The sequence below is a fragment of the Elgaria multicarinata genome, chromosome 1, assembly GCF_023053635.1.
Source record: "Elgaria multicarinata webbii isolate HBS135686 ecotype San Diego chromosome 1, rElgMul1.1.pri, whole genome shotgun sequence".
Lineage (NCBI taxonomy): Eukaryota > Metazoa > Chordata > Lepidosauria > Squamata > Anguidae > Elgaria > Elgaria multicarinata.
The window spans coordinates 19,609,733-19,624,211 of record NC_086171.1 but is presented as its reverse complement, the minus strand read 5'-3'; the positions used below and the strand labels follow the sequence as shown (position 1 = coordinate 19,624,211).

At 42.1% G+C, this 14,479-nt stretch overlaps 1 protein-coding gene across 1 annotated transcript in view; it reads right to left on the bottom strand.

The window, feature by feature from the left end:
- Nucleotides 1–14,479, bottom strand: part of LARS2 (leucyl-tRNA synthetase 2, mitochondrial) — a 76,603-nt gene that overhangs the window by 34,350 nt on the left and 27,774 nt on the right. The window contains exons 8-12 of the mRNA XM_063124152.1: nucleotides 9,145–9,252; nucleotides 6,209–6,368; nucleotides 3,776–3,880; nucleotides 2,851–2,966; nucleotides 1,397–1,680 (exon numbers count right to left, since the gene is read on the bottom strand). Coding sequence (XP_062980222.1) covers nucleotides 1,397–1,680; nucleotides 2,851–2,966; nucleotides 3,776–3,880; nucleotides 6,209–6,368; nucleotides 9,145–9,252 — 773 coding nt within the window. The remainder of the gene's footprint in view (nucleotides 1–1,396; nucleotides 1,681–2,850; nucleotides 2,967–3,775; nucleotides 3,881–6,208; nucleotides 6,369–9,144; nucleotides 9,253–14,479) is intronic.

Here is a 14,479-nt window from a genome sequence, read left to right as displayed (position 1 = left end):
AGATATCTACTAAGAGTAATCTCTGTGTTGAAATTTGCCGACGCACCAGCCTCTTTTTTTCTCAAATGGCTTTTGCAACAACAACAAAAAAGGAAATGTGTTGTCCTGAGTCCCAGCGCTGAGCTACCTCATTATCGAAAAGCATCTCTTCACAACGCCTTTGAATGTCCAGAGAAAGTGACAGGTTTACTGCTTCTGCGTTCTGAAGTGTGAACGGCTTGAGATCACTTATGCCTCCAAAAAGGAAGCCTAACAATACAGAATTCTTCATGTCAACTCTGCTGAGAGCAATGTTCCATTAGAAGCATAAGAAGGAAACAGTCTCCCAAGGATACGGGTACATTCTGCTCCTTTCCGCCCACCATCCACACAGCCTCAAAGAGCACAGATCTAGTGCCCCTAATGAATATGTAATTCTCTAAATCGGAATTAGACTACGTTGACCAAACAAACAAAAGGCTTAAAATCTGGCCTGCATAAAATCCCTTTCTAATTCAAAGAGCTGCCTGCCATAAATGACGTGGCTCTCAGATCTATACCAAAAGCATTGGTCTTAAGGTGACTTCACCCATTACAATTTCCCTGCGTTGAGAGAATCTTCTGGCAGACAGAGCAGGCACTTCCCAATCCCTGTTTTTGCAGCAAAAGAAAACCTGGAAGGGGGGAGGGGGCGGACATGTTTCCCCCATGTGCTGAGAAAAAAAGGAATGCGTACAGCAACCCTTGCTCTGGACTCGTACAAATAAATGGTCCTCATTTTCTCAGCAGGAGATGATTGAATAAGCGAAGGCAGTCCACAGATCTTGCTTTAACTTTGTTTCTGATAGCACTATAGATAATCTTGTTAGGAAGGGAAAAATACTGCCTCCACCCAACCCCCAGGATACCCCACTCTACTTGCTGAGCCCAGCAGTGGGAAACGGACGAAACAGACACACAGTCTTTTTGAACTAAAATATTCTTCCTGTTATTTATAAAAAAGATATGGCAAGTAGGAAGGAAAAAAATATTTGATTTATACCACTCTGAAATCTTTTTCTGGATGAAAGTGCATATATATAATTCCCAGCCAAATTACATCCATAATTAGGCTGCCAGAGGAATAAATTCTGTATTAATAATTATTATTATTTTATTTTGGACAGTTGGTAGTTGTCGAAAAAGAAGTAGGTAAATTAGTATTTTGCATTCTTTAAATTTTACTTTCTCACATGGTGTTATTGCTTTTTGAAATAACGCCAACTGTCAAAGAGGGCAGCAGCCTCATTCAATATAATAAAAGCAGCATAAAACGTACACATCAATGCAGCAATATTGAAAGGCAGAAGAACTATTAGCTAAAAATAGAAATGTTAAACTGTCTAATATTAGAAAAGGTGCAGTACAGCACTCTCACCTTGGACACGAGCAGTTTACCCAGCGTGACGCAGAAGCTAAAGGCGAGCCGCCCTTTCCTGTAAAAGATGTTATATTGGGCAACTGCACAGGTAAGTCCTTGTAAGGTACAGGAACAGGACCACAGTTCTGGCAGTGAACGATTGGAATAGGTGTCCCCCAGTAACGCTGTCGTGAGACTAGCCAATCTTTTAATTTATTGCTTGTGAGGTGTCCTCCTACTCCTTTATTTTGGGCTTGTTGAGTGATGGCGTTTAGCGCCTGTTGTCTACTCATACCTGTGAACTGATTAAAACAAGAAAGACAGCGACTGATCTACTGAACTTTTCATGTTTCACGTTTCTGTGTACGGCAAATATCCCTCCAGCCATAGTCAAGAGAGAAGGCAGAGCAAAGTGAACTACCCTTCCTGCAGCATTTAAAGCAGCGGGAGGAGGGGCTGGATGTAGCACCTGCCATGGTGCCCCTAAGAACATAAGAAGAGCCCTGATGCTGGATCAGACCAAGGGTCCATCTAGTCCAGCACTCGGTTCACACAGTGGCCAACCAGCCATTGGCCAGGGATGAACAAGCAGGACATGTTGCAACAGCGCCCTCCCGCCCATGTTCCCCAGCAACTGGTGCACACAGGCTTATTGCCTCGAACACTGGAGACAGCACACAGCCATCAGGGCTATTAGCCATTGATAGCCTTTACCTCCAGGAACTTATCCAACCCCCTTTTAAAGCCATCCAAATTGGTGGCCATCACAACACCTTATGGCAATGAGTTCCATAATTTAACTACGCGCTGTGTGAAGAAGCACTTCCTTTTATTTGTCCTGGATCTCCCACCAATCAGCTTCATAGTGCAAGGAGCAGAAGAGGAGCATTTGCATTGCCTCTCATGTAATGTGTTGGCAGAACTATGCCACAAAGGCAATGCTTCTGGGAGTGTATATCTGGATCCAGTCCCCCAAGTCTGGCTCCCAGAATTTCTAAAAACTTTGTTGTCTTAAAATTAATTCTATTAAATCCTTTCAAAATGGGAGGCAAAATATTTAAACTTTTTGTGAATTCTCCTTACTTACCGTACCTTATTCAAAGGCCATGATAAGAGTCCCTTCTTGGTGTCAACTACACAAAGAAGAATCCATGCAGTCCCAGAACCTCCATGTTTCCGCGACACATAGGTTGGCATTTAAATTGAACCATTTCAACCACTTCATGTATAAGGGTGCAATCCTATGAACATTTAGACAGAAAACAGTCCTAGCTTTCAGACTTTTTCCTGTCTAAACGGGCATAGGATTGTACCCTAAATTAATTTCATCCTACTATAATATGTTCTGCAGATACTTATTTGTATTTTGTCTGGTATTTGTGTTTGTGTGTGCATTTTAAAGTTGTCCCTCGTTCCCAGGCAGCATGGAGGAGTCGAGATGATAAAACAAAAACTCACAGTAGCGTACCAACCTCTCCAGAATTAATCAGTCTCTCTGAGCCGTCTGGCAGAGTTTCAATTACTTCTTCAAAAGTCAGACCCAAATTCCTGGCAACGTCAGCATCATCTGGTCTCAAGCAAGGGATTCCTACGGTGGGGAAATAAAGAAAAGCATTTCTTAAACAGATTGTGAAGATTACTTCACCTTATGGTTTTAAAAATGAGATTGCACTCGGGGCAAGCAGCACTAACAATACATGCCTTGGGCATATTTTCAATTTCTTTAACCACTATTTCTCTCTTCCGGGGGGGTGGGAGGACGGGACACTTTGCCCTCAATATGTTTTGGACTACAATTTCCATAATTTCTGACTTCTATGCTGTCTGGGGCTGATGAGGGTTGTATCTGAAACACCTGGAGAGCAATAGGTTGCCTGCCTCTTCATTTTAGGTCCCACAAAATCAGTCTTCAACATCAAAATTGTCTCCACCTTCATTAAACTGAGTCTCCCCACATTCTACACCACCTTTGCCGTTTCCATTTAAGATGTATTGCTTGATGAATTTATCCTTGTTGTCTTGATCTTTCTGTTCTGAGATGCAAGAGGCGTGGACCATGCCTCATTTTCCCACCCTGGTTTTCTTACTGACCTGTACCTGAACAGTTTAAATTCTTGTTGTGAAATCCATCTGAACATATTAATCTGCAAGGTTTTCTCTCACTGCAAAGCAGAGGGTGGATTTCAAGACTCAAGGGGACACTACTTCAGTGAGCCCAACGGTGGGGCTTTGATGTGTCTTTCTGGAATAGTGGCTCTAAAGGCCCACAACTCCCAGCCAGCGATATTCTGGGAATTGTAGGACTTTTTCCTGTCTAAACTTGCATAGGATTGCACCCTTGGCCCTATTATTTCACTACATTACATAAAACAACAATGCTGGTCCTTTTTTCCTCACCTATTTTAGTATCGAGGAAGCCTTCAAGCTCAGATTTTGCTGATATGACAACAGGAACCTCCTGATTGGTAAGCAAATTCATAGCTGTCACTGAAGTAAGAGAATCTACCAAAAAAGAAGAGTAAAGATCATCATGAATGAAACATACTACCAAGAGTGGTCACTTATTACTAAGAAAGACTGTTGCTCGGTTTTGTAGCAAGCAGCCCTTGAAGATCAGGCGTTACCTTCATTAAAGCAATTATCAATAATTTTGAATTTAAATAGTTTCTAATGAAATGTGCAGAACTAAGGTGAGAGCCAGTGTGGTGTAGTGGCTAAGGTGTTGGACTGGGAGTCAGGAGATCCGGGTTCTAGTCTCCACTCGGCCATGGAAACCCACTGGGTGACTTTGGGCCAGTCACAGACTCTCAGCCCAACCTACCTCACAGGGTTGTTGTTGTGAGGATAACATGGAGGGGAGGAGAATTATGTATGCCGCCTTGGGTTCCTTGGAGGGAAAAAGGCAGGATATAAATGTAATAAATAAATAAATAAATAAATAAATAAATAAATAATAGCATCATGTGCACTAAGCAGCTAATACAAGCATCCCAACCAAGGAATTCCTTTCCCTGCTTATATACAGGCAGCTTCAAGTCCTAGAAGCTTTTGGCACCAGCTAAAGACCTGCTTGTTTATCCAAGCTTTTGTTTAGACTTCCCTCTCTTCTCTTTTGCTGCTTCATGTAAACCATTATGTATCTGTTTAAATGTTTTGGGGGGTTGGTGGGGGGGAGTCATTGAATTATTTTTACTGTGTTTTATTGTTTGTACCTGTTTTGGGATTATTTTAAGAATAAAAGGCAGGTAAAGAAATTTCTTAAACAAAATACAGAAATAAGCAAGTAAATAAATAAATAGGATAAATAAATAGATTTTTTTTTAAAAAAATAGCATATGCGAATTTTCTTTTGAAACAGTCTAGAGTTCTTTTAACTTAGGAGGAGGGTAAATTTACATAATTATTAAGTGTCTTTGTGTCTGTAGTTGTTTGTCTGGGTTTAGGAATAGACTTCCATAGGACTCTATTTTAACTTTGGTTATTGGGCGGTATAAAAATGCAATAAATAAATAAAAGCATGCATTTTGTCCCAAAGAGAGGAATATGTTTCCCTATTTTCCCTATTTGCTGCTTCTCTTCTTGTTGGTTAGGATTACTGTTTTCTTGTTTTGCAGTTCTAAGGCCATACAAGTAGATTCATATTGTTACTTTGTGGTTACAAAGCACCACATCAAATCAATGTCTTGATAGGGAAATCATTACTGTTCTAGATTACAAATGTCACTCTGGACTGTTTTTCACATAAAATTCTTCTTTTGAGTGCTTAATAAAAACTTAATTCTGGGTCTGATGTTTTGGTAGGTGAACTAAGGAAGCCTCGATGGTATAAACCTTTAAGATGCCACAGATTCTTTGTTGTTTTGGCAGGAAGGAGATCGTTCGGTGGTGTTCAGGTGACAAAAAAATGGGTTTTCACCTGGTCCTTTCACCTGGTGGGTGTTTCACCTGTTCTGGTTTGACTTCTCAGTCTAAGCATCTTGACTTTACAGAGAAGAAGTCCAGCCTGCTGCTATACTCCGCCCCAAACTGATAAAAAAGTTTTATCTTAAACCAAAAACATTCCAAAGAACAAAATAGGTTTAAGGAAACTGATTAGAAACAATGTGCCAAATGCAAGTGGAGCTATATCTATAGAAATAAAATCGTGTATCCATAGAAAATATATTACTCATAAAACACATATAGATAAAATTTAAACAGAATGGTCCATAAACATACAACAAACAATAATCCCAAACGTGTTTCCACCCCAAGGTCTTCATCATTGGGAAAATAATTTTTATACAGATTTTTTTTAAAAAAAACTTTTTTTGTCCCAAGTACATGAATTTCCAATAGGACCAAAAATTGGCTCCTATAAATCTTCAAAGATATACCGGAAAAGATGGGGGACTTGGCGTTCCCTCGTGTCTCCAAGAAACTTGACTCACAAATTGTATCTGAAGCGTAAATAACTTCTTTAGTTCGTGCAAGCTTGTGAAAAGCACTGCTTTTCAAAAGTATATGCACGATATATATTTTTGGACCTATTGGAAATTCATGTATTTGGGGCATTAAAAAGGTTTTTTAAAATCGCTACACTGTGTACACCTGTCTGCCTGCCCCCCTGCCCATCTAAACTGTGGCATCCAGCCTTTTTGTCTAGACTTCAGAGTACCATCACTGATATATTTCGTATAATTTAGGCTATATATTTGTGCCTATCTTTTGGCAGGCATGTTCCATGTTAGAAAAATATTACATATGCATCGGCCCATTTTGCTCAAATCTGAGATAGTGCCTTAATAAATCAAGTACTATTAGAACAAAAAGCTACAAGAAGAAAATCACCTTTGCCTGGGATGAACTCCTTCTGGAAGACTTCCCGTAGACAGCTATTTCCGTGTAATAGTCTATGGTCAGATAAGATATATAAGTGGGATGCGCCATAAATGGCTTCAGGTGCATATGCATAGGCTGCTATCTTCTCTCCCGTTGGTTTGTTATTGATCTGACAAAGAACAGGGGAAAAATAATTTTCTCCAGGGCATTTTCGCTTACAAGCATATTTAAAGATTCCACCCACTTATGAAAGCTGCAAACACAGAGACCATATTCAGAACAGATTCCGCCTGACGTGACAAATTCTGAGAACACAATGGCCACATAAAGCTAAACCATGGTTTGTTTAGGCTAACTCTGGTTTGTTTGTATGTCCAGACCTCACCAGGCTCTCTAATCAAAGTCTGGGAGCAACTAACTAGGATCATAAACATTTTGACATCGGTTTGTGAATCTTGGGAGTGTGCCAACAATAGTGTATTGTTACATTTGAACTTAGTATCCTTGTTTAATCCTAGTTTGTTGCATTGCTCCACCCCCACTGCTCATCTGGCTATAACGGCATGAGGGAAGAATGGCTTGAAAATGAAACCACGTATGCAGCATGAAGAGACTCCCTTGTATTTTAACAGACCTACCTCCTTCCACCTAGCAACAGGATCTTTTCCCTGCCTACCTCCTCACTGACAAGGTCTTCTTCTCCAGCAGCCTAGTTCTGCAGTAGCCTTTCTTTCAAAGGGACCATGAACACTTTCACTCATATCTAAGGAGGGATATCTGTTCAACGCACACCTTGCAAGCAATGCAAAATTTCACCTAAAAGCCTCCCCCAACTGTCATCACGTCTTGCTAAACCCTGTTTCTGCAACCATCCACTTATCTCCTTTTATATTCTAAGCTTGGACTCTAGCTATTGTTCCAACACCAGTCACTCACCACGAAAGATTAAAAAACCTTGTGTGTCTCTATGGAAAGAATGGCCACAGAAGAAAGGACATTCGCCCAGGAGGAAAGGGTAAAGAAAGAGGGCTAGTTAAGCCTTCATTGGGAAGTGACTGGGAATGGGCTGTTGTTGTTTTTGCTCAGGGTGTGTGTGTGAAGTGTGTCCCTAAAAGTGCATTTATGTTTCCCATTCCTTTTCTGCAGCCAACCAATCATAAGAGAACTGGTTATGTGGTGATGCTTTACCAGTCCTTGGGCAATGCAGAATACTTTGGTATAGCAGCTGGGCATTCACACAAGGGGCAGGGAGGACCACAACAAACCAATGAACTGTGGTTTATTTGAATGTCTATGAGTCGAATCCTGCCTTGTTCAAGAAACTTTGGTTAAAAAATGCCCTCTGTGATCCTATTCAGACAAGCTAAGCCATGGTGGTTAAGCATTTTGAGCTAAATATTATGGCTTAGCATCTCGTGTGAACTATAACTTAGGCTGTAGCTAGACCTAAGGTTTATTCCAGGATTGTCCTGGGGTCAAACCTGTTCATCTAAGTGCCACACAGGGCATCCAGTTCTCAGGCAGGGATGAACCCAGGATGATCCTTGGATAAACCTTAGGTGTAGCCTTAGTGTGTTGGATGAACCATTCCTAACCATGCTGGTTACATAGCCATGTCTTAAAAACGCTCATTAACCATTTGCTTCAAAAGGGTTAGAGGCCTAACCATGGCTTAGTGTGTCATCTGAGCAGGCCCTATGGCTTAGCATTATACACAAACCAGGCCAATAAGTTTAGCGCAATCCTAAGCATGCTTAGAATTAAGTCCGGCTATGTTCAATAGTATGTTTGGGACTGCAGCCACAGGCAGAATGCTAAACGAGAGAAAGATTTTCTGAATAGTCTTGGTTAGAGACCAAGTTTAGATTCCAACCCAAGAATTGCAAAACCTCACTGAATATGCTGTACCTAGCGCCATCCAATGTATACTCAATTAAATTGTCATAAGAAGTACATGATAGACAAATATATCAGAAAAAATGGGGACAAGCTCAACGTAAAAGTGTGTTTAGATTAACTATTTGTTTGTGGCATGAACATTTGTATATAACAAGGTGGGCAACTTGTGGCCCTCCATATGTTTTGGCCTACAACTCCCATCAGCCCTTGCCAGCATAACCAAAGGTCATGTATGATGGGAGCTGTAGGCCAAAATATCTGGTAGGGCTGCAAGTTGTCCACCAGCAAAGTATTACAAAGGACATTAAATACAAATTATCTTGTATACATGTGCCACTGCAGCTTTGTCCCACAAGGTCCTTTTCTCTCTCCTCTCATAAACAAATCCCCCTCTTTCATTTTCTCAACTAACCATGATGCGGTATTACAGTTCCAACAGTATTCTCAGAAACCATGGTTAGCTCAAACCACGGTTTATAAACTTTTAGTTATGACCCTGGTCAGACAACACGCTCAGCCACAGTGATTAAGCATTTTGAGTTAAATGCTATGGCTCAGTGTGTTGTGTGAACCATGATTTAGTGTGTTGTATGAACCATTCCTTAGCATGGTGGCACTCTAATCATTTGCTGCAAAAGGATTAGCAGCCTAACCATGGCTTTGTGTGATGTCTGAACAGGCCCTATGATTACAAGCTGTAGTTTGTAACTAAACAAGGTTAGTGAAAATACTAATGCAACACTGCATCATAGTTAATTCCCAAAAATGAAGGGGGGAGGGAATTCTCGCTGGCACTCCTATCTCTTCACCATGATTAAGAAATTGGGCCATGTTACATCTGCACTGAGCCCAATACAGCAGTACTCACAAGGGTATATTTTTCATATGGTTTTACTCCAAAGTGCTCCAATTCAGAGCACTCTCTGCTTTACCCACACCCCATGTGTTATTTCTAACATCTCTAGTTATGTTCTTACTGCTTTCAGCCACCTGTAATACATTATGAGAAATATCACTGCAATTTTCAGCCATTGTTAAGGACTCACCTTTAACATAAACTCAAAATAGCATCCAACGCACTCCCCAAGCCAATTGGCTTGCATCTCCTTTATTCCATACCACTTGGGGAGATCTGACAAACCATCAAACATGGCCTGCAACAAGAGTAAAGGAAATTTTATGAATTCAAAGATCAGTAGGGTCTGTTTGTCCATATCTGGGCCTGCTTTCTCTTTTTCCAAATCAAACTTCACCTAGTGCAGAAAGCTGCTGCAAGAATTCAACTTCAGCTAGTGCAGAATGCCGGGACCGTGCGACCCCTTGATTATATCAGCTGCACTGGATGCCAGCTTGGTTTTCAAGAGCAATTCAAGGTGCCAGCCATCCCCTTTAAAGCCCTAAATGGCTTGGGACCTGGCTACTTGGAGGACTGATTCCTCTTAGGAGAACTTGTCCATCCTTAAAGATAAGCTGCTTTAAGAGTCCCTGCCCCAAGAGCTTAAGGGCATCTTCTGCTTTATTTGTGTTCCATTAGCAAATGAAGACATTTCTTTTTAAACAAGCATTTGACTCTGCTGTTGCTTCGCTTTATTTACTGACAGTTAGGAATGGGGAGTTGTTGTTACTTCCAGCGTGTTAATGTGTTTTAATGATGAGTTTTTGATTTTGTGCTTTTATATTACCCGTATTTCTTTGATTCTAAGACGCCATCGATTCTAAGGCGCACCCCATTTTAGAGATGTTTATATGGGGGGAAAATATTCTGCCATGCATGGGGAGTGGATTGCAGGCAGGTAAGGGAAGAGATGTGGGTGGGAGCCAACCGGGGAGCACGTGCAAGGGCCCAGAGGCTTTACCAGCTGCCACCACTTCTTGCAGGGAGCAGGAGGGGGTCGTTCGCGAGGCGCAGCTGCTCCTCCTCTGCTGCACAGAACCAGCAGCCACAAGAAGCCTGCGGCGCCCGCCCGCCTCACACAACCCTCCACGAGCCCTGCAGCGCCCACCCGTCCGCCCTGGCCCCATGCACAAGGCGAGCCGCGCGCCAGGCCCGAGGCCTCCAAGGAACCCAAGGTGGCGTACATAGTCCTCTTCCTCCTCTCCATTTTATCCTCATAACAACAACCCTGTGAGGTGGGTTGGGCTGAGAGTCTGTGACTGGCCCAAAGTCACCCAGTGGGTTTCCATGGCCGAGTGGGGACTAGAACCTGGATCTCCCGACTCCCACTCCAATGCTTTAGCCACTACACCACACTGGCTTTTCCCAGTTTTGTGGGGGGAAATACGTAGAGATTGTATTTTGTGGGGGTGAAAGAAATCCATAAAAATCAGCAAAATAATTTTTTAGTAAAACAACAATTAGAGATTTAATGTAACGAAATGAATTCAAAGGGGAAAGAAGGATGTGGCTAAAGGTTAAAATGTATTTTAATACACTGTAAGATCAAATCAACACTAAGCAGCACTCACACAATGTACTGAGAGAGCAAAGGAAATAATAAGTTATTATTTGTATTCAAAAATGAAACAACGAATGTCAGAAGAATCTACATCATCAGGTGCTAAAGGCAGAAGGAACCATGGCAAATACCACGGGGGGAAAACATGACTTTTAAGAATATCTGAGCAGACAACTCAGTTTATTAAATGCTACTTCAGAATATTAATGGGATACAAACAAACTGCTTTGTGACATGCAGATATATTTATCATTTTTTAAAATCGGGAGAGAGTGAGAGAGATGAGATAACTTTGCTTCAGTAACAGTCTGATGACCAGTAGCTGTGTTGCCAAAACCAAATCAGGCAGAAAATGTAGAAATGAGGTCACTATCCATTTCTTTAATATTCATTACATACAGGTGTGATATATTTAGAAATCGATATGATTTTATTTCAAAATATGCCTGTCTTAGGGCGCAATCCTATGGGATGTGCCCTGAGTACAAGTAAGCCTTTGAACACAGAGACTTATGTGTATCCAGGGTACAACAGGAGGTGCCTGGCGCCTCCTGTCTTGCATTTTAACTAGACAGGTGATTTCACTCAGAGACTTCTGGGAGGGGGAAGGAAGGGGGATGGGGACAGCTGGAGATACCTTTTAGCCCCACATCCCCAGTCTCCTCCCTTCCCTGACCGTGGGAACACCTCCTTTCCCCAACTCTGCACTGTTTTGTGAACACAGAGAGGTAGCTGGCATGGTTCTTTCTACCCTGGTTTTCTCTACTTGAGCCTCTGTCACTTGAGGCTCAGGTGGCCTCAGTGGCACAGAATGCCTTTGACCAAATTCGGTTGGCGGCCCAGCTATGCCCCTATCCGGACAGGCATAACCTGGCTTGATTTGTCTACGCTCTAATAAACTCCGAGTTAGATTACTGCAATGCACTCTGCGTGGGGCTGCCTTTGAAGATGGTTCAGAAGCTGCAGCTTGTGCAAAATGCGACAGCCAGGCTAATAACAAGGACCTGCTGAGAATTCATAGTTGTTTTAAATGTGTGTGTAAATGCTTTTATGGTTTTTAAATTTTGTGCTTTTATGGTTTAAAATTTTGCCAAAGGAAGTGAGGCAGGTGGCTACTAGGAGGAGGGCTTTCTCTGCTGTGGCACCCCAGTTGTGGAACGAGCTCCCCAGAGAGGTTCGCTTGGCGCCTACAGTGTACTCCTTTCGTCGCCAGCTGAAGACCTTTTTATTTTCTCAGCATTTCAACACTTAATTTAACTTAAATTTAAACTTTGCTGTTTTAATTCCATATTTTAACCTATATCAATTTCTGCTGTGTGGTTTTAATCCTGGATGCGCTTTTTATATTGTATTTTGTATTTGTGTTTTTAAATTGTTGGTTGTTTTTATGCCTTTCATGGTTTTAATTTTTGTGAACCGCCCAGAGAGCTTCGGCTATTGGGCGGTATAAAAATGAAATAAATAAATAAATAATTGATTTTTAATGTTCAGTGTTTTAATATTTGTAAACTGCCTAGAGAGCTTTGGTTATGGGGCGGTATATTAATTTTATTAAGTACTAATACTAGTACTAATAATAGGGTGAGAAGAAGGGGGCTGGGAGCACCGTTTCCTGGCTCCAAGCTTGGAGCCGTGTCTATGAGCAGCCAAGAAACCAAATAAGCTCGGAGCCAGGAAACCAAGCAATTCTATAGGATTGCTCTTTTCATTACCCTGTTTAGGTAAACCAATATTTTATTTATTTATTGCCTTTATATCCCACCTTTTTCCCTCCAAGGAACCCAAGGCGAAATATATAATCCGCCTTCTCTCCACACTCTGTAGTGCTAAGTCATAATAGTGTTACAAACAGTTATCTAGGACACCATATTGGTGGGAAAAAGAAAGGAGAACACCATGTATGTGTGTTGGGATGTAACTGTTACACAACTGCACGTGCACCCAGATAAGGTGTCTCAAGAAGGACTTTTTAAAATATAAATCACCTCAAATGCTTCTATTATTTATTTACATACTACCTGATAGGCTTGTCAGCCACAGCAGAATGGAGGATATTTATGCACAACATTCAGCTGTGATTTTAACCAAGACGTATCAGTGCATACTGCTGTGTGCACCGTTGGGAACTATGAAAATCTCTAGAAACTGGGGGATGGACAGGAGGAGAGATAGCATTGGGACAAACTGGGCTTCTCAGTGAAGCTGGCTGTCACACTAGAAGCAGCTAACTAGGCGAGACAGAGGAAACGATCAATAGCAGACACCGCTGAGTTCCCTGCAAACAAGTCTCTTGGTGTGCTAACTTTTGTACTAAATTCCAAAGAGCTAACAGGCACATGTTTCGTAGGCTGACCTGGAATAAGAAATGTAGGGAAGAAAAGGGATGTATCCCTGTTCTCAGAAACTCCCCTCCCATTTTGCCTGGCTCTTTTTCTGAAGTAGAAACAATGCTCAATTTGGAAGGGGAAATTTAGCATTTGCCACACAGGGTCAGTTCAGATTTAATGCTCATAGTCTGATAAATCACAGTTTATGGGTCTGCAAATGAGCCATGTGCCCACACATACCTTCTTCCTCCCACTGCCTCTTCCCCTCAGCTTTGGCAAAGTTTTCTTGGTTTCTTAAACCACAGTTTCCCATGGTATCTGAACCAGGAAACTGTGATTTTTAAGGACTCCCTACCAACCAGATGTCTATACATCTTCAAAGCCCTGCAGTGGCTGTGAATCAGTGATGGGTCGGCTATACAATGCAACCACTGATTTGCAGCTACCATGGGGCTTTTCCACAAAGACTTATCCCAACTTTTGTCTTCAAAGCAAGGTCACCACAGCCCTTTTGGCGTTTGACCTCACTCTGTAGTCAATCCAGGGGGCATTCCGGGGTGGATGGCAACTGGTGATTGGCCACCGGAAGTCAAGATGGGGGCACAGTGAAGACAGGCCCCAATGCTAGTTTGGAGTCAGTCCTTAAACAACAATTTCCTGCTTTGGGTGTCACAGGAATCTGATTTTTAAAAAACAGACAGCTTTGCCAATGTGGGTGCGCAAAGGGAGGGGGAAGGGGAGGAAGATGGAGTGTGAGGGGACATGGCTTATTTCTGGGACAATAATAAACCATAGTTTAAGGCAGGGTGGTGTGTATGTGCTACCAGTCCGCTTAAAACCATTATAAGCTTGGAAAGTTCTCGAATCGAGCTCCGTGCAGGCGCAGAGCCCATAGATGTGATGCACAGAGACCATGAAGAAGAACTAAGCCTTAAGAGAGGTATTTCAACTCTGCAAGAAAGCTAGGAAGCCACCAAATGATTCGGCAGTTGGGGGAAAGAAAACCCCAGAGGGTCTGACTGGGGACTCAGCTCTGAGGCTCTGCACACTTCATTTATAGGACCAGAATCATTACATCTGAACCCAGTCACAACTGGGGGTGGGCGGAAGACAGAATTGAAAGACATGAATTAGGCTGAGTTGCAACTTTTCCCCCTTGGTAGACCTAAAGCCCTTTCAAATTAGATATTAAGCAAACATGCTGAACTCCAACCTCAAGGAAGGATAGGAAGGAAGGAAGGAATTTATAGCATTGGAAAGGAAGGTAATTCGTTTAGATCGTCAACAGAGTCAGAAAAGCAAGTTTAGCAAGGCAGTACTCAGGTGACCTCTCTTTTCAGGAAATGACATAAGAGCAGCCATGCTGGATCAGACCATGGACGCATCTAGTCCAGGATTCTGTTCACATAGTGGCCAATCACCTCTTCACAAGAAAGCAGGACATGAGTGAAACAGCACCCTCCTGCCCATGATTCTCAGCAACTGGTGTACATAATACATTGCCTCTGATACTGGAGGTAGCATACAACTATCAGGACTAGTGCCATTGATAGCCTCATCCTCCCTGAATTTGTCCAATCCCCTTTTAAAGCCATCCA